This window comes from Antrostomus carolinensis, unplaced genomic scaffold (assembly GCF_000700745.2).
Source record: "Antrostomus carolinensis isolate BGI_N321 unplaced genomic scaffold, ASM70074v2 scaffold2715, whole genome shotgun sequence".
Taxonomy (NCBI): Eukaryota; Metazoa; Chordata; class Aves; order Caprimulgiformes; family Caprimulgidae; genus Antrostomus; species Antrostomus carolinensis.
Window position 1 is genome coordinate 50,200 of NW_010318249.1, and position 26,197 is coordinate 76,396.

The window sequence follows — 26,197 nt, forward strand, 5'->3', positions numbered from 1 at the left end:
CTTCAGTAATATTTAAGAAATTTTGTCAAGTTAGGTAAAGTGTTATGTAACATCCATTTCATTTCTGTTGTATTACCCATATTTTTTTCTGACAGAAATGCATTTTAGATGAATATTTAATGCCCTTGCTTTTAAGAAAGTATCTTTGAATCACTTCAGTCTGCTGCTGACTTCAGGTTCCTGGGAGGGGAGGAGCTGCATGAGCTGAATACTAGTGTGCTGTCAGATACCATCACTGAAAAGGGAAGGTGCAGCTCAGGAGTACTGTCTGAGCGTGGCAGAACCACTCATTTTCCCTTAGAAATGAACAGAAGATACAAAACCTGTCACTTGAGAGCATCCACAAGAGAAACTGCTGAGGAGCATGAGATGCCACTTGGCTGTATCCTAGAGGGAGAGTGGGGAAGACTACACAAGCACAGTGTGTCTCTGAACAGAGGCAGAGCCCTTTGAGTCTTCAGATGAATTGTAGTACAAAGAATGATTTTGCTAAAAAGTTATACTTTTTCTCATTCATAATCTTTTTTTTAGCAGTGAAGCAATTAAAATACTTATTCAGCATATTGTGCTTTAAAAATGTAATTCACAAAGATCAACAGACATGTTTTCATTCTCTTGTTCCTGATACTACTCATCACACCAGAAGAACTTGTGCATTTTTTAACTGTATTCTTTCTTCTGTCAGATTTTGTTTCTTTTCAAATGTTGAAGTGTGAAGCTCAGTGGTTGGTTCACCTTATGTGGAAGTGAAGCATAAATTTTTGTTCCTAGTCTATTTCAGTAAAGGTCATCTATTTTGTCATGTAGGTGGCTCTTCATGTAGTATGCTTGGTTTTGAAAATCTGGTTAGTAGGGGAAGCAAATATATTTTAATCTGAAGATTAAATGGTCACGGACTGTAAAAACAAGCAAACAAACCAATCTCACCCCTCCCAGGTAAACTTGGTAAATTTTTCCTGGTTTGGAGAGGAGCAAATGATTTCGTTGGATGTTGTCCTGTTCCCATGGGTAAAGTTTTGACCAGCGAGATGTATTGCAACATCTTTTTTCTTTGATCTGTTTTTTTGGTTTCTAAACTGAAAGATGTCATTGTTTCTCTGAACGGTAGAAGCATGGACTTCCAAAAAGATTAATGAATTTTTTCACCTGAAGTTCCTATGTTTTACCAACGTCCATTCACATCTCTGCACTCTCCATGTACTGCTGGCTGCTGTAGTCTTCCAGGTGACCTGCCTATTGCTCATAAAGTTGGACATGGTATACTGATACAATGCCTACTTAAGGGGAAATATCTTAGTTTATCTTTAAACGCTTTCTTTAGCATTTAGCCCAAAGCTGGGTTGTAACTGTATAAACATTAAAACATTTTCATTAAATACTGTAACACCTCAGTACACTTTTTAACAGCAAAACTGATCTATTACTGGGTCTTGCTGTTATTACAAAAACAGTAATATGCCAGGTAAGTCAGCAGAAGAAAGAGAGAACTTTCTGTTTTATCAGTGAGTAGTTTTGGATAGCTTGATTTTGAAACCTCGAAGGCTGAATCATTTTTTAGTTGTTATTTGCAATGAATCGTAGAATCGTATAGGTTGGAAAAGACCTTTAAGATAATTGAGTCCGACCGTAAACCTAGCACTGCCATGTCTACCACTGAACTATGTCCCTAAGCACATCTACACATCTTTTAAGTACCTCCAGGGGTGGTGACTCCATCACTTCCCTGGGCAACCTGTTCCAATGCTTGACAACCCTTTTGGTGAAGAAATTTTTCCTAATATCCAGTCTAAACCTCTCTGTTGGAACTTGAGGCTGTTTCCTCTTATTACGTGGGAGAAGAGACCAGCACCCACCTTGCTGCGACCTCCTTTCAGGTAGTTGAAGAGAGCGATAAGGTATCCCCTCAGCCTACTTTTCTCCACACTAAGAAAACCCAGTTCCCTCAGCCGCTCCTCACAGGACTTGTTCTCTCAACCCTTCACCAGCTGCTTTGCTCTTCTTTGGACACGCTTCAGCACCTCAATGTCTTCCCTGTTTGAAAACAACACAGTATTCAAGGTGTGGCTTCACCAGTGCTCAGTACAGGGGGACGATCACTTCCCTACTCCCGCTGGCCACACTGTTTCTGATACAAGCCAGGATACCATTGGCCTTCTTGGCCACCTGGGCACACTGCTGGCTCATGTTCAACCAGCTGTCGACCAACATCTCCAGGTCCTTTTCCTCCGGGCAGCTCTCCAGCCACTCTTCCCCAAGCCTGTAGTGTTGCATGGGGTTGCTGTGACCCAAGTGCGGGACCCAGCACTTAGCCTTATTGAAGCTTGTGTTAGATTCATGAAATGCCATTCGTCAGTTGTAATTTAATATTTTGAAGTTAGTAGATAGAGCATGAATTTCTAATAAATTTTAGTGTACTTAGTTTAACCATTTTCTACTCCCAAGCCTTCCCCCTGCAGAGAACCCCAAGAACGCGTGCCCAGGCAAGAACAACTTCACAAAGACTTCAAAACTTTTTCATCATGAAATTTGACTCTAAAATTAATGTTTTATCTTTCCCTGGAGTTTTGAAAACACTTTCTAACTGTCTCTGTTTTACTGTCTTAGCCAAAATATTACTAGAGATGGTAAAATGGCCAGCGCAAGTGCCTGGCTGGCTTTGCACCTTAGCCAACAACACACACGGAGAAACTTTTTGTCAGAGATGTCTATATAACTTACTTGAAACCAGAGCATTGTACTCTTTGGATGTTAGTTATGAATCAGTCTAGTTTCTTAAAATTAGATTCAAGACTGCTTACTGTTTGAGGAGCAAATAGTGCCAGAGAACAATAAAGATGGATTTGTTGCAGATTTTATAATAAATTATTCTTGGTATTCTTGACCTTCTTGATGATTTGCCTCAAGTGTTTTTGAGCTTTTTGTAGAATGATATTTTATATAAGACATTGCATTAGAATTTTGGGGGGGGAATGAATAAGACTTCCATTCCTGCATAACTTAACAGTCTCCCTCAATTGTAATAGAACAAGCTTTTCATGATTTATCCATCATCCTTGTCTTTATGTTTGTGCAGACTTCCTCCTTTTCCTTTAATGTTTGCTTTTCCTAGTTTTATTGATACAACATCCTTACAGAGACTATAGTGGCTGCTCACATTCCCAGTAATTAAATGTAAAAGGAGAGACTCTTAAAAACTTAATTCTGTGAAGGGTTTTTTTTTGTTTGCTATAGTCTTGTGGTTTTTCCTCTAGCTTGTTATGTGTTACAGTCTGAAGCAGATGATGTTTCTACAGCACAGGAGAAACCCTTGCCAAGGCAAAAGTTGATGAACCTTGAGAAATCTTAATGAGGCTACACTCTTAACGAACTTTTGACTGCTTTTACAGAAGTTCAGGTTTGTCATTGTACAGTTGTGTTGCCACTGAAAAAGTCATAGGAGGAATCAAAGCCCTGTAACGTAGCAGCTTTGCAAGGCTACCAGCATATGTTTGCTGGAGCATAGCCTGCATAAACCACAGCTTAATTACATTGAATAGCATATATAATACCAGTGTTCATTCCCTAATTTTATTATTATCACTTTGACTTGTTTCAGATAAGAAGACAAGGCGGAATACAATTACTGGTGGACCTATTGGACCATCGGATGACAGAAGTCCACCGTAGTGCCTGTGGAGCTTTGAGAAACTTGGTATATGGGAAGGCAAATGATGACAACAAAATTGCCCTGAAAAACTGTGGTGGTATCCCAGCATTAGTACGGTTACTTCGCAAGACTACAGATTTGGAAATCAGAGAACTGGTCACAGGTTTGAATCTTTCAATTCTTTTTGTTCAAACTCTATGTAGGCCCTGCAAGCACAGTTCTGTGCTGTGGCCATTTGCTCCATCAGTAACTCTTTATTTTATTGCTGTCTTCTTTGCCATAAAAAAACACTTTCAAGCCCTCTGGATATATCTAAAGTATGAATAGCTTTATTCAGTATCATGCAGACAGCATACAGATGTAGGCGTGGTTTATGCTTACAGTCACTTTGTTCTTGGTTAGCCATGAACGCTCTTGCAGGAGATGTGCTCCTCTGTACACAGATATGTTGTGGTGGGAATCCTCTGCTCTCCCTCTGCTCTTCGTCCTGTCTGGTGTGGGGATGCACATGCAGAAGTCAGATTTTACTTCATTTTCTCAGAAGCTGTTATTCATTTATGTCCTATTTAGTGAGAATAAGGATTTGTTTGGGTTTTCTTTACCTTTCTTGTCGTTCTGATAGGAAAATGGAAAAGCACGTTAGAGAGATGGACAATGTCATCTTCTGAAATTTGATAGCATGCTATGTGATGTATGTTAGATACAGGGCATGCAGGTAGTGGTAGAGTCTGTCTCTTTCTTGATATAGTAGAATCTGATCTTTTTAAGATTGTTTGAACTTTCTTCCTTATGAAATTCAAGGTGGGATTTTTTGTTGGTTTTTTTGGTTTTGGGTTTTTTTTTTGTTTGGTTTGGTTTGGTTGGGGCTTTTTTTCAGAAATACAGAAATGCTGTGAAGCAGCACCTATCTGAAATATCTGGAAACTTTTTTGCCCTTGCCCCTAAGCTATCCTATTTAAAATGCAAAACAGAAGCTAGATTTTTTTATTATTATTATTATTATTCACTTTGTGATTTCATTCTGTTTGGTTGCAAAATCAGTGTGGTGATTAATTTAATGCTATAAATAAAAAATCTAAAGATCTTTTCATTACCCTGTTTTATAATGCCTGTATTTCCATTGTGATTTTCCTACTAAAATATGTAAGAAAAGTTCTCATTTCTGTTAACGAAGCATCAGAGTACATGCTATTGTCTATGCTTCTTCAGAAATTACTTAGTCAGGCCTCATGTAGGTTACAATTGATGAGATTATCGTCCTTTGGTTGACTCTAGGTTCCTTCCCTGAGGGTGTCTAAATAAACTGCATGGTGTTTATTAAATGTAGATTTTTATATTTAATTTTGTTTCTTAGTTACAACACCTATCACCTCATACTTGTTAGGTAGGATTAATGGGGCAGAGATACTGGGTTACATGAGCTCAGATGGTGTCTCCTGCAGAGTGACAGAATTACTGACAGGTCTAATAAAGTGTAACCACCGCTTTGGATTCAGCATACTTGTTCGTCTCTTGGTTATGTTGTCTGTGTCCTGGCTCCAGGGAACATTCTGCCTATTTATTCTGAGTAGGAAGTGGCAAACTGCTAATGAACATCAGCAGTACACCTCAGCAGTTGCATTAGCACTTCCTATGCTGTCTATAGATGGAATTCAAAATGTCATCATGTCATTTAAAGAAAAGATACTAGGCTACAGTTTACATTCCTTCCATTGCAGAGTATGTTGTTAAATTTTCCTGAATTCCCACAGAAAGAAAGTATGTGTGTGCTAGCATGTCCTCAAACTGTTACTACCAAGAAGAGTAGCTACTGACCATCAGTGGTGGGCAGTAATCGGTATAGATAGATGCAGCTCCCAGAGATGGTGAGCATCAGGAGTGCTGGACATCTGTGAAGGGAGAGCAGAGCAAGATGGTGACCCTGAGGAGTGGAATCAACATCAGTGGTATTTCAAGATTTTATTTCTGGGCCTGGTTTTGTTTTGTTTTGGGGGGGGTTTTTTGTTTGTTTTTAATAGCCAGTGCATTCCATAAGGCCACTGCTTGCCCTGGCCAGGTTTTGTGCCTTTCAGATTACAAATCACTGGCCTTTGCTTTGAAAATGCAGAGCTGTTGTGCAAAGCTCCTTTCCAAAGCAAGGCTCATAGCTGAACCTCTCATCCTGCATCTCGTAGGAAACAGGCTGGAATCGTGCATCTGTATCACTTCTCATTTGCTTTTTTGTAAAGTGTTGTAGTGTGACGGCTGCCCCAGTTAAATTCCTTCTCTCTGTCCTTTCTGGGGAAGGAAAGATAGCTCCTGCAGCAGCTGCCTCAGTAATGAAAACATTTGGCTTGATGGTGAGCACAAGGGAAAATAAAAGAAGTTCATCCTGCTTCCTGACAGCCTTCCTGAGTTGAGGTGGCAGGAAGATAATTATTTCAGTAGTGCCACCATAGCCTGAAGGAAGTACAGAGAAAATAATAGCAAATGTGTGTTTTAGGAGTAAGCATAACACCTTGGGCCTTCCATCTCGTGTTCATTGTGCATCCTGTCTACCTAAGAGCTGTTCTTGTTTGTTACTTTTAGGGAGGGCACAAAGTTCCTGCCTTAGGAGTTCATATAGTTCTGTCATCACTGTCCCTAAATACTCCTCCATGATTTGTCCTTATAGCACTTTTCTCATCTGGGGAAGTGTCATTATCTCGCTTGTACAAATTGGGAACTGAGCCTATCCAGTCTAAATGACCTGTCCAGAAATCTGGCAAGAGGAAGGTGTGAATCACTCTGAGAAGGCACTTAGCTGTGAGTGAAGAAATATGGGCAGGAGAGGTTTTTAGCAGCTCAGTTTGTCTGAACAGTAGCAAAGTATTCTTTGCCTGTCCCAAGCACCATGAAGCAGGTGCCCAGCAGAGCAGAAGTTACAATGATAGTTCCTTCCTCAAAAATGCACATTTTCTTCCTTCTTGTTGCTTCTCTCTGAAGAGATTATAATTTCAATTTCCAGCTATCTCAAGACTGGTTTTAGGTGCGTATTTAAACCTGCAGACCAGCTCTCTATCCCAGTAGCACCTTGCTTGTCAGGATTTCCTTCGGTGCCATTTGTGGCTTTTCCTCTTTTCCAGAGATTTCTTTGTGCCATAATCTCTCCAAAACAGAGATTTTCACTTCTTCCTTTATCTCGTCTTCCTCCTCCTTCATAGCAGAGGACTCAGACTAATATTGGAAAACCTTACCATACTCAAATTTTTGGATTGGGCATACTGAACCTTTCTGCGATATGATACAGCTTCAAGGCTTTCTCACATGAGCAAATGGTTTCAGTGCAGGCTCACATGTAGAAGCCATGAGGGAAGTTTGCTGCTTGGCTGTAACAAAATTAAGTGTTGTTAATGCCCAGGAAGTACTTCCTGGAATATTGAAAGAGTACTCAGCCAGAAACACTCCCACTTGAATGTCTCCTTCTCTGGAGACACTCCCACTTGAATGTCTCCTTCTCTGGAGGCATTCAAGACCCACCTGGACGCCTTCCTGTGTAATTTCATTTAGATTTCTGCTTTGGCAGAGGGATTGGACTAGATGATCTTTTGAGGTCCCTTCCAATCCCCAACATTCTGTGATTCTGTGACTGTAAAACCTTCTCAGTCTCTTTTTTTTATGCTGAGAACCTGGATAAACTGAAGTATACCAATGAATATATACATTTATGCAGAAGTTAAATACTCTGATAGAAATAGAGATTTCAACATGGCCTACAGCTTCTTGTAATTTCCAGAGAGTCAAGGAGAACCTGAATTACAATATCTTGTTTCACACAGGTCTCTAAATGAGAAGAAGTCAGTATAAACAGGATGCACCATGCTTAATTTAACCATCTTTTCACCCCAGCTCTTTGTTACTAGTTTCCACAGTAGCTTCTGTTAATGGGAAAAAAATAAAAGTCTTCTATTTTAAAATAATTAAATGTTAACACTTTCCTAATAAATATAAATAGACCAGAACACAGTACAAAATCAGCACAGATCCTGCAGATGGTAGAAAAAAATGTTTGCACTTGTTAATAATGACAATGAGTAGCTGATTTATGACTCCATTGCATTTCTTGAGTTAATTATGAACCCTTCCACAAAATTCAAGTTTAGCATTATTTCTATTTGTTTTACTATCAGGAAAAAAAGTTAAATGAAAAATGTGACTTGTTAGGAAGGATAGCGCAGGATTCCTGTTGATGCCTTTTGGAGAAAGTGAGGTCAGACCTACACTGGCTCCTTGTAACATCAGCTCCATCTGATACCTGGGTACCTGTCTCAGACAAAATGATTTGAACTGCTGTTCTTGTCATTTTGACAAACAAAATCCATCACAACTAGAAACACAGTTTCTGCCTATGAACAATAAGCTAGCTGAATTAGAAACAACTCTGCTTAAAATGGCCCCTTATATGACTGCATCACCCATTTTCAAACTGTATATACAATATTTGATTGCAAGGTAAAAGTGAATGATCCACTTCTAGAAAGTACATGATAATAAAGAAATGTAGCTATAAATAATGACAGGGGAAATTATTCTTTCCTGTGCTGGCAGCCAGCCTGCTGCTTAGTTTGGTTGACACTGAGATGTTAGAGATTTAACTGTTGTCTACTGAAAACATGTAAATTATTAAAATTAATACATTTACAAAAAAAAAAAAATTAAAAGCATAAACTATCCGATGGCATACAGACATACTATACATAGATAGACAGACAAAGACTGTATATTTCATTAACGTTTTTATTCACTGAATCAAAAAACATATATTCCATTCCTGCAAAAAATTACAAGACATTTTTTACATAATGTTCCTTTTAAAGAAGCACTACTTGTCCAAGTGTATTTGGCCCATGATCAAGTTGGACAGGAAGAATTTTTCATTTACTTCCCAGATTTTGTATTCTGATATTCATTAGAGTTGTCTTTAATTTCATCTGTGGCCAGTTTGTGTTTTGGCTTGGATGGTCCTCTGTTGTCACCTCATGTTGTGCAACATTATTATGTAGTTGTTTTACATTTCTGTTCCATTTTTAGTAGATGTGATATGTTTATAATGAGGTAATTATAACCCTATTGATAGTCTGTCAGTGTTACTGAAAGCGATTATACGTTATCATCCTTATATCTATCTGGTTTGGGGTAACCATTGCAGTTTAAATCTCCTTTTGGTTGCATACTGCTTGTTATAGTATGTATATAAATTGTTGGCAGGTTGGTCAAGACACTCCAGAAGGTCTCTTTGAGCCTTGCATGTATCTTTGCTAATCAGTGTAATTGCAAGTTAGTGAGCTTGCAGTGATGTGTAAAGCAGGTTAAAGGGAGTATTCTATTTAAATAGACCTTTTGGCATACTACAGTGGAAGATTTATGATGATTGGGGTTTGGTTTTGGTGGGTTTTTTTAGTTAATTATGGACAGTTCTTTAGAATTTTAAACTTCCTAGTACAAAAGCAATTCTTACATTGGGGGTTCCCAAAGTCAAAATCACATGCCTGTAGTTGTTTCCTATTTGTGATGTTATTTTCTACTTGGACTTTGTAAGGTATTACACTTGTGATTTTTTTGGTATAGTAAATCTTACTTAGCAGTATTATATCAAAGGGCTGACTATTTAGTACGTAGGATCTTGAAGCAGTTTATCAATTTAATAATTTTCTGCAAAAGTGCCCTTGACATTAGCTTAGTTACTGGAGTGTGTAAACACAGATGTGAAACTTTATTGTGATATTAACTTTTCATTTAGAGGTGGGAACTGTTTGTAGCTGTATTGCTCTTTTGAAAATGAGTAAAGGCTGTTTTATCCCACTCTGAGGTGACTTTCCCACAGACTTAAGTAAAGGAGAATCAAACTCTGCCATGAGTTGCATTCTTATAGTAGTTCACCTTGATGTAATTCTCAAAATCTCTATATATCCCTTTTTTGCAGGTTTATATTGGATGTTATTCCAGTGTTGAAGATATTAAATATCCCATTTCTTAATTACATTCAAGTACAATGGAGCAATGCAAGTATAAGGAAGCCTGGCCTGTGAAAGGCCTAATTAATTAGCAGCTTTTGATTTTTAATATAAAAAGATAGGAAGGAAAATAAATGTGTAAAGTGGGTTGCTTTTGGAACCCAAGAGAGGATTTTGGCATTACACTAACTGAAAATTAGATTATAAAGGTATGGTACGTTTTAGGTTCAGATACGTATACTGGACATCACAAACTTTTCAAACAGATGTGAAAAGCCATCTACGTGCTTAAATTGTCATGATGGTGTAACCGTGGCAATACTGCTGCTACGATTTTGATGTAAATTTCATTCAGTATATGCTTAGTTAAAAGAATAAGACTGTCAAATATCATTTGGGGCTCATAACTCTTGTGTAGTTAAAGAAAATGGAGACATGGGATAAAGGCAGGAGGTGTCCAAATGCCACTGAAGATGCAGCTCTGTGAATTAGCTTCTCCTCCGCCTCCAACATCCAATCACTATGTCCTGTCAAGGCAAGAAAATTAGGAAGGTTAAGTGTGGAGACAGATAACTGCTAGCACAAACACAGCTTTCAGAAGTGCTTGTTTTGGTTTTGGCAAGAAAAGATGTTAATTCACTTCTTGCTTAGTTTCTCCTCTGCAGATAAGCAAATTCCCTGTAATAAATTTAAACAAGCGCTTTGAGGAACTTGCCAAGCACAGAGGCAAGTGACTTACAGGCTTTAAGCTTAATTATTTTTTTAAATAATAGATTTAGGATAAGATTCACAGTTTTCAAATCCACTTGCTTAGGCACTGAAATTTACTTGTGTATTTAAATGCTTTTCAATCAAAAGAGAGATTTGAAGGATACTAGCTCTTATAAATCTTTCCTACTCTTTCTTTAAATGGATGTAACTGTAAGTATAATATCCTACCACAATCAATTTTAAAAGTTGATTAAATCTTTTGTACTAGTTTACTTCTAATGAGGTGTTTTAAATAACCATTGTTTTCAACATTAATAAAATTATCTACATACTGAAAATTCATCTGTTTACTCTGGATTGAAGCCAACAGCTGAATGAGGAATTACATATTACAGTTTCTTCAGTATTCTTTTCTTCAAGTACAAAAGCCTTTTTAGTTCCCAAAGGTTACATCATAGTTTGACTCCATCCCATTACTTGAGACACTTTTAATCAAGGTATTCTTCAGCCTCTGCCCTGAGCTTTTCAAGCCAGTGGGAATTTCATACAAAATGCCAAACTCCATCAAATCTCCTGCAAGTCTCAGATTGCAGTAAAAACTTGTGTTTCATCTCACTGCTCAGACTTTGCATAGAATAGTTTATGGTTCCTTGCTTTTACATTTGAAATCTTGTTATGGAGAGAAGGGAAATCAAGGATATGTTGTATGCAAAGAACCTACTTGTTACTGCTACCTTGATAAAATTCTGTTTATGCCACGCGATTATGCAAAGCTAAGCAAAAGCAAAACAAACAATGGTCTGCTGAAGTGGTTGTTGGAGTTGATCCATCTAAAGGTCCAAGTGCCCCAACACAACTTCAAGCAACTTGGCTTTGGAAGTGTCACCAAGGTGGTAGAAACCCTCCAGCCTGTTACAAGCAATGGCAATAGCACAGTTAGCGGGCTGAAGGGCTACTCTATCTGGGGCTTTTCCACCCCAGTAATCAGGTACTTTCAAGTTTTACAGAGAGTCTACAAAAATCACTATTGCATCATCATCATTTAAAGAAAATACCTTAAATATCTATTCGTACTTCTCCAGAAGTACATTCACAGTCTGTGGATGTGCTTTACCAAGGCATCACCATACAAGGAAGAACACTGTTGTGCTTTACGTTACAGTTCTGCAGGGTGGCAAAACTTTAGACTTTAGCATCACCTACAGAAACCATTACCATCACTTGTAAAAATGCAGAAGTGATTTCCAAACAAATTCAGAACATGAATTAATTGGCATTTTATAAAGTCTTCCTGTGAACTCATTGTGCAATCACTGACTGATATACCAAAGCTTTGTAGCCATATTCCTTGCAAACTAGGAAAGTAAAAGGCTGTGCAGCTTACACCCGTAAGTTGTTGGGAAACTGATTTCCAACCTGTAGCCTACGGCGTCTTCACGAAATTACAGAGCCATTCAAAACACGTCCTATTTATAGCTCATATTTAATGGAAAATCTAAAAGTAATTTAATAAATTGTGTAAATTTGCTTCAGAAATGATGCTGTCTTATCAAATAACACTTATGCAAGCAATATTGACAGTTCAACTGGATCATTTTATACAAAATCTTTTACAATTTACTCTCTAATTTTAAAGTAATCTTTGCACCTTTCTCAATATGCTGTCACTATTTTGGCTCTGAAAAACCCACTGATAGGATTTGTTGTATTCATGAAGAGTCATTCTCTACTTTTATATGAATGGTCAGATTAACTACTTCACTCCCTGCTGCTCCCAGTCAAGTAAGGAAGAGTGTTAAAATAGATGCCTTCTAAAATCTTCTGCCCTACTTTCTTAGCAACAGGCTGGGGCACCGATTTATTGTGCAAGTTGTTGCACTCAGAGTATTATTGTAGGTAAAAGGGAATGTACTGATAAGAAGGTCATACAATACCTTCCTCAGGCTGGCAGTGCCTGTTTCCCTGGATTGGAAGGGGAGAAAGACAGAACAAGTCACCAGGATGCCAAAGACTTGGCTGGGAGCAGTGTGATGACCCTGGCAGGGGAGTCCCTCTCTCTGAAGGGTCTGCTTGGGGCTGGTTTTGTCGGTTTTCCCATCACAGCCTGCCTCCTTCCCCTTGCTTCCTAGGCAAAATCCCATTAATTTGTCCTGAATTTTTGACACTCATTCCTAGGACAAAAACCAAGGGGTCCATTTTTGCTCTCCTCTTCTCTCTGGCACTGGGATACCTCCCATGTATGAACCTCAACTTCCAAGTCTAAATGGGAAATATCCATCCCCTGTACAATCAGTGAAATGCATCTTCTATGGAAAATTCATTCAGGTTGTTTTGATTCATGTGGCAGTGAAACTGGTTTCGTAATTTGCTTGTTAATATGCTACATAAGTTATTTTTAAATTTTTTTTTTACTTTGGTCAGACCTAAGTTTAAGAGGAAATATTGAACAGGGCAATCTGGAGTGATAAATAGAGGACATCTGTTGCAGCATATGGCTTGACGTAACAGCTGCATTGAACTTTTTCAGTAAGTAATAATCCTTTGGAAAAATTCAGCTGGGCATATAATTTTGATGCTCCTGCCTGAATGATGGAGTATTAAAACGCTTGCAGTTTAAAACCACTCTATAGTTTGAAATGTTTGCCATTTGCAACACTGAATACTTCAATTTTATTTTGGAAATAGGTTTTTTTCAGAAACAGATCTGACTATTTCACTTTTTTGTTTATAAAGTGAAAGTTTGGGGATAATATGAAACATTTTCATTTTGTGATGAAATTATTTTTTTCACTGTGGCCACTAATTTTATGTTTTATTTTTAGGTTCAGAGGCCAACCTCCCTTCTTCCCTCTCAAATAGTCTTATTTTCAGTGCTGTCTTTACCTTAGATAACAATTTTAAAATTTGGCTAATAAATAAGTGTTTGTTTGGGGTTTTTTTAGCACCTGTACACTGAGCCTGTCATTTTGCATGTAGATGCAACTGAATAGATAGGACTAACTTCTTAATTGGTTCTTGGGAGAAAGGAGTTTGGTACTTAGAACTGTAACTTGATGTTCAGTTTTAATTAAAACATATTTGTCCTCTGTATTAAGGTCTGTTACCAAACATATATTTTGATTTTGGGTGCTATAAAAAATTCTTCAGCAAAATACATATGTAAGCACTGTAAAAAAACCTTTCCATGTATATATGCATCCTTGTTTGATTTCCTTGTTTGCTGATAAAGTATTTAATTGGGAATGGTATTGCCATTAGTCGTGTGTTAGGATGAAATTTTCTTGAAAACGGTTGATTTATTTTTTTTCCTGTGTTTTTGTCACTTAGAGTTAATTGCTTTTGGTTTGGCTTCTGTGTTTTGTGGGACCAGTTTCACTTCGTCAGTTTGGAAAACAAGTTGAACAGGAACCAGTGGTCTTTCCATAGTAATTTAAGTCAGCTCTTCTAGTAATTCCTCTGCTGTCCAACATTAATGCTAGTAACAGTCTAACATTCTTGTCTGAGAGCTCTTCCCTTCCACAAGCATACATTATTTTAAACTGTACAGCAGAGAGAGAGCAGCAAGGTCAAAATTCAGTCCTGTGAGAAGAATACAGACTTCTTGAGTTAATGCAATAGCATTTGGACAGAATATTAAAATTAGTCCCTCCTTTTTGTTTTAAAAAAATCCTAGATATAATTTTGGAATGCAAAGAGCAGTAACTGAGAAAGAAAGCATTAGCTTTTCAGAGAAAATGCTTATATTATGTAGTCATGTACTTATATGTAGTCGAGATCAAGCTATGTTTGTTTGTAATTAAAAAACAACCAATAATCTTTATTCTCGATGGAAGTTTTTGCTATATAAGTGTGAATGGCTGCAAAGGGGGAAAAAAAAAACTCATCTGGCTGTAGGTTTGTTTACTGTTCCTTAAACTCCTGCCCACTTATGACTTCCACTGAAACCAAGAAATCCAGGCTTCCTCGATTTGTACTTTTCATGGGTCATCTTATATATAGATAGAAAACCACCTCTGCGCGTGTAAATAACTGAATTACAGGAAGGTGCACATAGGGATTCATTCAGTAACCAGATAAAAAATTATTTCAAGAAAATTGGTGAAGCTTCCTCCTCTTATTATGCCAATTGTGAACTTATTTTTAAAGCGTGTTTTTAAGGAGCTGTCTTATGAGCTGTGAATTGTTCAGGTGCCAGAATACAAATCAGCCACTTCTTGTTTCCTACAGAAAGTCTGTTACTGAGACCAATTCCTCACCTTGACGGCTGAGCTGGGTGTGACATTGCACTTTATATTAAGAAATGTTGGGTTGGTATTAGCATCTTTCCAGCAGAACTGCTGTAACACATCGGGAGCTCACACCCTGCTGCCACGGAGCAGAATCCAGCTCCGCAGAGCAGCGTTGCAATTAAAAGGGGCTCTGAGTGTCAAAGCTGCAGTAAGAGCCAGCAGATGACTTTTATAGTACTTGAGTGCTTGGGGTAGAAGATGCTTTTCCTAAGAACTTCAATAAAAGATGCCTTGTGCTTGGCTTCTGTGCAGGATGTTTAGCTCTCAGATTTCCATCTTAATTGTCATGTTCATGAGAAACTCCCTGTGGTACCCGTGTGCCTTCAGCATATAAATAAAAACACCTGCCAACGCCGTGTTCGCTCTTCCTGGGATGCAGTCTCCTAGTACTACCAAATGGCATTTTGCATCAGTCCATGACCAAGCTATTAAATTAAGATGGAAAAGACAAGACCACAGAATAATAGAATTGCCTCAATTGGAAAAGACCTTTAAGATCATTGAGTCCCGTCATTAACCTCACACTGACAAGTCCCCGACTAAACCCTGTCCCTAAGCACTATGTCTGCACAACTCTTGAATACCTCCAGGGATGGAAGACAAACCTAGATAAGCTGGAATACTTTAAGATTTTTATTTTTACAAATAATATTAAACAAGCAAAATCTTAGTATAAATTCAAGGTTGATTTAAATACCCAAAATGGAGAAGAATCAGTCTTGTTTCTCCCAATAATATTTGTTTACTTATTATCCTTTTACCCTATAATTTATTTGTCAAAGTACATCTCTTGCAGCACAATAAAAAAAGAAAATACACGATGGCAGTGTGGCAGGGGCAATGCTTTTTGGAAAAGCTGACTTTTTTTGTTTCTTGGTTTCCATTTATATTTGTAGTCTAAGTTGTTCTAAGAGGGTTGTTTATATATAGATATAAAATTAATAATTAGAGGTAGCATTCAATATGCACTCAATAGTTGTTTCGACTTCCCTGTTTTTGCACATGCTGTCTTGCTAGGGTGATATTTTTTTGCATGGAAATGTATGATCTCTTATTTTTTTAACTTTGAATGGAATAAGGATAGCATGTGGCTCATCAGGTCGTTAGTTATATCTGACTATAGATATACATACGTGAGTACCAGTGTTAAGTAAAACACTGGCTAAAAAATGCATTGAAGAGTTTTAGCAGGATGAGTTTGAGCTCTATCCTGATTCAGGGATGATGGGTTTTTGTCTCAGCCTGCTCCATTAAATTGATTTACTTCAGATTTTTAAAATAATTTGCTTTGCTTCTTTAGGGTGAGTGATATGGTATCTATTGCAATAGCTTGAATTAATTTATATTAAAAGGAGCGTTGTTTGTAAGCTGAAAGCCTGGTGGATAAGCTCTACCTGTTAAGCAGGAGTAGCATCTCATCAGCCTGGACTGTGCTTTTAAAAGGATTGGTCTTGTTTTCAATCTTCTGGACTTTGGCTAAGAGAAAGATAAATCAAAGTTTTCCTGGTTCTCTGTTCTTTCAGTTCCCTCCTCCAGTGGCAACAAGTTTAAATTTCCTTAACTAAGATCTGTGCGTAGTTCTCCTTATGAACTCTATCTGTACAGTTATGTCTTTGAAAAGGTTGACTATAACCTTTTTCAAAATTTATAACGTGTTTTAAAATTTGATTGTCATTATCTGTGAAAGGCCTTCTTAGAAAAGATTATTTACATTTAGTACATTAAATAACCTGTTGAACATAGTAGTTGCATGTCCTCTGATAAGCCACTCCAGAAGATGTGACTTGGCATAATAAGATCTCCATAGTGAGTATTCTCTTAGACTCCTAAAAGTCCTTCATATGATGGCTGCAAGTGTACCTCAGATGGTACTGAGGCTGAAAATCCATCTTCCAGCTGGAACCATCTGAATGCTTTCAGTACCAATTTCTCCTTAGTTTTAATCTCAAAATGAGATTGCAAGATAGTTTTTATGTGTGCTTCAGTTTGTTATATTTAAGGGTTAAAAAATTTCAACCTGCAAATAGACATGATCAGTCTGGTGTAGTTATTTTTCTCTGTCTGCAAAGCATCCAATACAACCTAAAGTGATTTGCAAATGAGGAGACAAAATGCCTACTGTGAATGCCTCACAAGCTTAAAACCAAGGAGGAGATAAGATACTGTGAACACAAGTGATTGAGTAAGAGATGTGGAACACTAATCTGATTAGTTCCTTATTTCCCCTCCTCTCCCAAGAGTCAGTCTACTGATGCTAAACCACTGAGTTGGACGATTGAGTTGTTGGATTAACAGCTCTCTTCTAATACATATACAGCAAGATGGGTCCCACTATTTGTGGTGAATCACTGGTATGCCAAGTCTGATCCCTTCCCTTCCTGTGAGCAATTGATGACAGAGAAATGATTTAGGGGGCAGTTGAGACACCTCTGAGGCTATTCCAGACTTGTTTATTGTGCTCGGAAACCCAGTTCAGTCACGGCTTTCAGAGTAAGGGGGCAAATGATCTCAGCAACCAGCTCCTTACTATAGTCTCAAAGGACTTGTAACGCATACATGCTTGAAAAATGTGTTCAGAGTCCTATGGAGAAGAGGTAGCTCTGTAGTAGAAGATGCCTCAGGTAAAAGATTTATTTTTTTATCACTTCCCCTTGCAAAGTTAAGGGAATGGATTATCTTGTTGAACCCCACATAAATCTAGCTCCAGGTCATCCTCAGCAAAAGTAATGGGAAGTGAATTGCCAGTGCCCTTTCATAATTGCAGATCTTTAATTAAGGAAGGACACAAGGAGGCACTTAAAATGCCAACCTCAGCAAGTAGCAGGCTCCACTACTTGTGAGAATAAATTATAACTTGTCAGAATAAACTTGTTTTTCCATTAATGTGGTGGGTAGTATTCAAAGACTTATAATTAGATAAAATGCATTGTTCTCGGATGGAAGAAGATTATCTTACTTCTTAAAACTGTCTGTGAGGTGCAAACACTTTGAAGACAGTGTCAGCCTTACTGGGCAGTGCCATTTTGCTTGGTTCCGCCTTGACTTACAGTCATTTTAGAAGAAGGCAGAACAGCTAATTTAGTCTGGAGATCCCTTCATCCTCTTACTCTGAAGGTTTAATTTCCAGTTAGTGAAACCAGACTCCACTTTTTGGCTTTTGGATGAATATGTAGGGGTTTTTTTGGATTTGGATCTCACCTGTTACTGTGGCAGTTTATTGAGCAAAATCTTGCGTGCACTGTCAAGTGGATTTTAAACAGAGAAGAAGGGCTTAAAGAATATTTCTGGGCATTTCAACCATTGCTGAATACCAGCTTATCATGATATTTATGTGAGTTTACTTTTAATTATCAAGAACCTATAATGAATAGAATATAATGTAGAGACACACATTTTTAAGCATTTTGCTAGACAGGGCTCTTATGTTTGCTTCTTCTGTATTTTTCTCTGCTTTCCCAGTTTATGACTAGTTCCTGAAGCCCAAAGTACTGTTTTGTTGCCAGCAAAGCACTCTTTTCTGCTTCACTTACAAAATAGGAGTTTTTCACAACAAAACAACACATTGTCTTGTGTAAGAACTAAATTGGACCTCGAAGGGGGAAAGATTTGCATTCTGATTCTCTACCTCTATACCATGCACATCGTTTACACCTGTCTAAATAAATCTAAAAAAAAAGGCACCCACATTGTTGGTACCGATTCAAAGCAGCAAAATACTAGGTATTTCAGGAATAGTAGATGTGCCAATAAAGCTTACCAAGAAAAGGTCATAGAAAGCAAGTATAAATATCTTTGAGGGTCTTTATTCCTTTAAATATGCTATTACTTTTCATAAAGCCATTCAGAACAGAATTCAAAGACTCTTTTACGTTTAAGGCAGCAATTCTTAAATGAAAAAATGATCATTATTCTTATTTCTGCTTTTTTTTTTTAATCTGTATCTAGTCTGTTAGTTTCTGCCTGTTTACCACATACAGATTATTTTGAGGAGTTTTTTATTAGTGTGCTAAGCAAAATTTTTACATTAACGTGCATAACTATCTTTTCATACAGTTCCATATAAAATAATTTCAATATTAAATGGTGTAACTGAAACAGTCTCCCCATAGAGGTAATTAATTTTAAAGGGAAACCCAAAAATGTAGGTTGATTCCTGATAATTACACCTTTCCTTGAAAACACTGAATGCTAAAGAAAGTCTTGAGCAAGTGGTGTTCTTGCTGCTTGTATTTATAAATGTCTGAGCCTATGTTCGTAAGGTCTTGAGCAGTTTCCTCCCACCACCACTCACTTTGTTATTTGTAGTATAATGTTCATATTTGTAACCTTGCACGTACGATGATGATGATAATCTTTCTCTGTGTTGACTCAAGACTTGATAACCAGAAAGGCAAATCTCAATTGTGCTGCTCAAGGTTAGGTGTGGGGCCAGGCCACTGTAACTACGGGAAGGAAGTAGGAAGGAGTAGGGTTGGACTCTACAGAAGAGGAGGTATGTTGGCAAGGGGAGGGGGAGGAAGAGGTAGACTTGCTCTTCCAGCTGTTCCTGGGAGGACACTGGGCTAAAATAAAGGCTACTGCTTCTTCAGGGCAGCATATTGCCCTCCAGTTTCCCCCAGCAATAGCAGCTGCCCAGCACCAGCAGGCTCATGGTGCAGCACCAAAATCAAATGTGCTTTTCCAGCAAATACAGGAATATATACAAAGGAATGAAAATCAGGGTCTCTTTTACCCCCAGAAATTTCTTGCCTGCTTTCTGTGTGGCACATCTGCAGTGGCCCTGATCCTATGGCTGTGCTCCGAAAGCTTTGGCTCTTGATTGCGCTTCCTTTTCTTTGGCACATTATGAATTTTAACAGAAGGGGCTTTTAAAAAATTCTACTAAAATTCTTTGTGAGTTGCACTATTAAGCTTATTGTTTCTGTGCAAAATGGTAGTATTCTGTAACTTTGTACAGTAAAATATTTACAAAATAAAAAATGACTTGTTGAAGGTGGGGATAATACCAAACTACTGTATCAGGTCATGAAGGAAGTCTTTGTTTGTAGTACCAACTAGCCTAGACAGTTTTACTTCCATTGCATTGAAGATCACAGAGTTGGAGTTTTGTTTTCTTGATACAGTGATAGTCTTAGAGCAAATCAGAACCTATTTTCTGCTATTGTTTTTTTATTTTTGTTTAGAAGGAAAAAATCTGAAGTCCAGCCCATAAAAAAAAATATATATATAATACTCCTTAATTCCATGTGTGATTCAGAGCCTAACTAGGCCTAGATCATAACCAGCTGCTCAGTTTTTAGGCTTAGCTCTCAGAAATTTCCAATGTTGCTGTGACTACCTTTTGTGTATTCAAAGCTGTGTTCCCACTGCAAAAGTGTGAAGGTAACATTCAGCTGCATTTACAGTGTAGCCTTTTTTTTCTTGACAGAACCAGCTTTGTTAAGCACACCAATGCTGTGTAATGTTTTGTTGGCTTTGGGTTTATTTTAAATGAAAACTGTTCAATCTTTTTTTGCAGAAGTGTTAAGTATTAGTCATTTGCTTTTTTTGTAGGAGTTCTCTGGAATCTTTCCTCCTGTGATGCACTGAAAATGCCAATCATCCAGGATGCCCTCGCAGTGTTGACCAATGCAGTGATCATCCCTCACTCTGGATGGGAAAACTCTCCACTCCAGGATGATCATAAAATACAACTCCATTCATCACAGGTGCTGCGCAATGCCACTGGGTGCCTAAGGTGAGTACTGCAAAACATTTGCTTTGCCCTAATCATCTTGCTTTGACTTGAACTGGTATTTTTCATTCTTAGGCATCTGTAAAGTAAATAATTGGTTTGCATGTCAGCGAAGACAATAACTTTCAGCGCTGTAGACTTTAAGTTGGAAATTAATTAGAAAACAAGCTTCAGGCCATTCGAAAAACAATCTCTAGAAGCGCTGCTGTAGGTTTTCCTTTTTTCTTTTCCTAATAGCTTTGACTAAACTTCTTATCCAAGCTGGTATATTACAGATGTTTTTCTCCTTATAGATTTGTCTCATTTCCCCAGTTGCTTAAGTGAAGTCAATATGTTCTCACTATTACACCCAATGTAATCAGTACGAAAAATAATGAAGATGCTCACAAAAAATAATATACCTTACGGGTTCCAGATGCCATTGCTGGAGTTATGATAAATATATAAAAGTAGATTTTTTCTGCTCTCTGAAGATGAGAAATGGATTTCAATAAGTGACCAATCAATTTAATACTGTGTAACTAGAATACTTAAATCCTTAACAAGTATAGTGTGTGTTTATATTTGTATGACAAACTTGTATATGCAACACCAAGTTGCACGTATATGTGGAGTGAGTAAGAAGAGTTTTAGTTCTGAAAAAGCCTTACAAAAGGATTGAGTCATAGCAATTTTTTAATTCCAATCCATATCATTTTGTTGAAGTACTTTAACGTATTAGGCAAGTTCTTTTAAGCATTGTTTTCTTTTCTCCTAGTACACTGGAAATTCTGTAATGTCTTAGAGACATGAAAGTTGATTAGTTAATATTTTTACATACATCACAGGAAAATTGTTAGGCGAATAGTATGTACAGTAATACAGTCTATGTTGTATGTTGTGTCCAAAGCAGCTATCCATCAAACAGCTAAATTTAAAAAAAAAAGCAAAAAACATTGATTAGGAGGCAAAGTAAAGTAGCAGTACTTTTTACATATCCATAGCAAGCACCAGTTTGTCTTCGTGCTGTTTCATCCAATGAAATGCCTCCCTTTCAGAAGTAGCACCTGAAAAGTTTAATGGAAAAAATCATTATTATTATTATTATTATTATTATTACCAGGAATTCAGTGGAATAATGTAAACAGAAGAGAATGAAATATAGAAGGTGATAATTTCTGTATTGCCAATATACTTGTATTGGACTTAAGTGCAGGTATGTATATGTGAATACCAGCTATTGGAATATGTGACTGAAACTAAGTATTTGTACCAGAATTGTATTGATTTTGAGAAGAGTTTGGTATTATAATTTTGTTGCATCATGTTCATATTACTAGGAAAAAAGTTACTGAATCACCGTGACAGAAGCCATTCCATAAAGACATGTACCGTGTTATACTTCTCATACTTCCAATGTTTAACCTGTCTCAGTTAAAGAGCTGCCTCTGAAAGAGATGTCCATTATAAATTTGGGGCTTTATGATGCCCCTTCTCTGAATGGACATGTCCAGTGTCGGTCTCCCCACACCATAAGCTCTAGCTTCCTATTAATTTTTCCCCAACTGCTTCTCAGGGACTGATGTCCATCCCTGATCCTGCAAACCTCAGTTCATCCTACCTCATAGTTGATATATTTGTTGCTCATTGGTCTTGAAATCTTTCTTCTTTTTTCTTTTTTTCTTTTCTTTTTTTTTTTTTTTTTTTTTTTTGTGAATTTTTGTGCACCCAACTGATGTGAGCTTACTGTAGCCTGCACTGTGGGTCAGCCTGAGGACTTGTGGCCACATGAGAATGGTACGTTGCCTGGTCTAATACACACTGCTTTGCAGCAAGGCTTACTACCAAGTGCTTGATGGTAGGGTGTCATAGCAGAATGGCTTCTGGTCAGGTCGTGCAAAATAAGCTCATATCTGCCTGCAAAAGACTGTGCATATTATATCTCTTTAGTCCTTTCCAGGTAGCTGTAACAGCAGCTCAAACGGTTGTCCTGAGCAGGTTGGTCTTCCTCCTAAACCCAGGCTCTTCAACCATAGTATGGCTTTTTAATATATTTCTGATACCAAACCTTCACTATTTCCCAGATGCATCTTTCTGTCCTCTCTAATGGCTTCAGATATATATTTAGCCTTCATCCATCTTCTTTAGATAATTTCATCCCACTTAGTCTGTGTGGATGCTCTTTGGCAGAGCCAGAACATTTGGAGAAGGTTGAACTTTTGCTTCACACCAGGGGGAACTTTCTTGTTTATGTTTCCCCAGTCACTGTTGAAAATCTCTCTCTCTGAACAAAGTGTCAAGTTTGAGTTTGTGCAGTGGAGAAAAGTGTAAGTTGACCTCTGAGACGGTAACTGGATTCTTGTGTTGAATTCCTGTAAGATAATGGGGCTGGAGGCTGGAGTGAAACAGTGAATGTCAGAAAGAGAAGATTAGAAAGCTCTGTGGAGATGATTTGAGTAGCGCATGCTCTGCGCAGGTAGTACCTTGGCTGGCATTCCTTAAATACCCACCATCCCCAATAAACTAAACGCCCTCACACTTTCCACTTGTGACTAGTTACAAGCCTTGTATTTCCATTTCAAGATCTCACTGGACAAGGGAGGTGATATAAATCAGGACTATATATTGTGGTTGATGGCTGAGATAGTGTGCTGTGTTTATGTGGTGAATGGAAAGTTCATTGTCATCTTCTGTGGGAGAATTTCTTCTAAGACTCTGGTTGTCCTCTGCTGTTTTCATTTTCTCCTTTTCCTAGAGCTGATTGTTGAAGGGATACTGGTTAAAATTCACTTGCATCAGGTTTATCAGTGACAATGCTCAGTATCATAGGAAAAGTAGTGGTGTTCAGAATACTTAACAAGTGCTTCTGAATCTGTAATGTTGACTGATGTATTCATTGCTAAAAACTTTAAATACTATCTGAGAGGTGCTGTAATATAATCCATCCCATAAACAATGCTATTAGATAGATTGCAATGGCCATCATATAGGAATAGTCAGATCATTCTTTTGTGTTTTTTCACTACAGTATATGAATTCTTATTCTTTCTGCTGATCTTTTCTCAGTTTCTTGATGAGAGTTTCCTTCTTCAATTAAAAAGTTGCTTATTAACTACAATTTTTAATACTCTTCTCTGCTTATTCATTATCATTCTTAACCAAGTTCTTAAGCCTGCAACTCCAGTCACACAGTAACCCAGCTGAAATCAGTATGAAATCATATGAAAGACAGCAGCCACATCAGACCTTCTTCTCCTGTTATTTCTTTTTTTCCTTGAAGACATTATTTACAAACTGCACTTTGCATACTTTTGTGATTTGAAAAGGAAAATAGCTTTAATACAGTACTGTACTAATTAATTTTACATAACTTGAATACTTTGAAATGGTTTAGATAATTCAAAGCTCTGAATACAGTGTTATACTTATCATTTATAAATTTAATCTTAATATTAATCTTTGATAAATTGCCAGACCTCAGTGTGACGTGTGTTAGAGTAATCACCCAATTTACTTGGCTCCCCACTGAGATGCTAGTACCTTACCTCATTAAGTTCTGTGAAAGTTTGACTGTTTTTTTTTTTTCCTTTTGAATTTCAGCTGTGACTGCTTTATTTGTGTTAGGGAAATACCGTATCTTTGGTATATAGTGTCTGATTCCTTTAGACTTATTAGGGAAAGTCAGGTGAAAACTGAATTTGGAATCACAGTTGCTTATAGTGGGGGATTTACAGTCCCTAATCTGAAATTTAAAAATCAGCTGGAGGCATATTGCACAACGTTGTCTTAACCTGGAGCACCAAGCTTACTGTGGTGGGCTGACCTTGGCTGGACACAAGAGAGAAAATACAACGAAAGGCCCATGGGTCGAGATAAGGGCAAGTTTTAACTGTTTTGTGGATGAATTAACTGTTTCACAGACATTTACAACTAAAACATTTATTCCACCATTTTATTTCTCCTCCAGTTCTCTTCTAAGCATCCAAAGTCTATTGATTCCTATTCTTAAGAACTTCTATACTCTGTTTTGAATACAGCATTCTGCTGCATATGACAAAAGATGTGGGAGCAGCATAAAATACATACTACAGACTTTATCATTCATCATCTGTTTAGTTTCTAAAGAAATATACACATATATGAAGAAAGATTTTTATATGTATGTGAAACACGTTTCTTTGGAAACTAAACTGATACTTGTACATATGTGCATGTATATATTTTGTGTTTATTTGTATATACATGCAGATATAAAAAGGCTGATTAGTGAAGCTAGAATATGTTTCTGTCTTTACTGACTGATGCAAGCTTTGAATATCTCCAGCTGGATATAAACGGAGATGGCTTCTTACAGTAGGACCGGGACCTTTGCTGCTGATTTTACAATACTCCTCTTACCAACACAACAGTCACAATTTTGTCCATCGCTGTGTATGCTGTAGTGGATATAAAGATATTGGACTTGCCAACCCATCTCAGTATTTCTCTCGCTTTTTCTAGAGCCCAGGAGCTCTTCTCAGTCTTGTGCATTAGATAACAAGAAAGCCCACACTCCATTAAGAAGCCTGTCAGAACTCAAAGTTAGGACAAAACTCATATTAATTGTGTGTTACCACTGGCATCCTACTCAAGGGAAGGACTTTTACTACAAGCAGTACCAGCAAGCAAGAGTTACAAGAGAGATACAACTACCTAGAGCGATACTGAGGCAGAGTTATCCACTTGTAGAGAGGAAGCTGTCCAAATCCAAACCCAACATTTTTCCTTCTCTTAACCTCTTCAAATCCAGTCTTATCTTGGAGAAAGGGGTAATCCACTCCTGTTCTTATCTTTTTAATACCTTTTGAGATATTAAAATTACAAAGCTGGTATACTTAAAATCCAAGCACCGTAAGATCAGCTAATTCAGTACCAATTATCTAGCTACGTTCTATGAATGTATTGTGGTGAAACACATGCTATAATTGACATAGTGTACAGCGTTGCACACCATGTGTTAAACCTCATTTGGCCACAACTAGGATGTTGAGTCAAGCTAGAGAGTTCCTAAAATCCAGGGTTATATTGGCCGTCCTGGTGTGTCCCTTGTTAAACAAAGACATGCTCTCCTGACAGCTCTCCTCAGCTTGGGAGTTTCTCTAGGGCCTGGAGTTGGAAGTAAGTGCAGAGGAAAGCCTTGTCAAGAAGCTGAAGAAAAGCTTAGTTTTAATTTCTGGTTCTGTGAAGTTCATTCTCTTATCACTAAAACTTAAATTCTTATTAAAATGGTGTTATTTATGCTTCTGGCTCCCAGCAACAACAAGCTGTGGAGGAACTGAGGGGCTCATGTCAGCTTTCCATTATTTTGAAGAAACCAAGAAGGATTCTTGACATGTACTGTATGAATGACTACCAGATAACTTCCAATTTAATATAAATTAAGATATCTTGATCACAACTTCTTCATCTTGTCTTTCCAGGTTAAAGCTGAATGATGAATTGCTTACTTTTAAATATATTAGCTTAGAAGTTTTACTTGTACACGAGTTTTGAAAAAATGTCTTTAATAAGCTTGATAATGTCTCCCAGAGTATCATACAGGAACACAGTTCACAGGAGGGAAAATGAACTGAACTGCTGCTTCTTGTCTTTTTAAACAAGATAGAAAGTAGTAAACTCTAAGTTGCATTTGCCTGATGGCCAGCATTTTAATCAGTGAGTAGGTGTCTGTATGAAAGCCTGGCTTTTAGAGGCTTTGAGCATTCCTAGACTATCACTGACGCACCAGCTCTTAAAATAATTTCTAGTTTTGATGTTGTTGATGATGAGTTTAAATGTCCTATTTCAGGCAGCCCTATTGAAAACTTTCAGACAGGCTGCTTTCATG

At 37.6% G+C, this 26,197-nt stretch overlaps 1 protein-coding gene across 1 annotated transcript in view; it reads left to right on the forward strand.

Moving 5' to 3' along the window:
• Positions 1-26,197, forward strand: part of LOC104525608 (catenin delta-2) — a gene marked incomplete at both ends in the record, with an annotated part of 76,956 nt that overhangs the window by 21,845 nt on the left and 28,914 nt on the right. The window contains 2 exons of the mRNA XM_010168813.1: positions 3,596-3,809; positions 20,172-20,355. Coding sequence (XP_010167115.1) covers positions 3,596-3,809; positions 20,172-20,355 — 398 coding nt within the window. The remainder of the gene's footprint in view (positions 1-3,595; positions 3,810-20,171; positions 20,356-26,197) is intronic.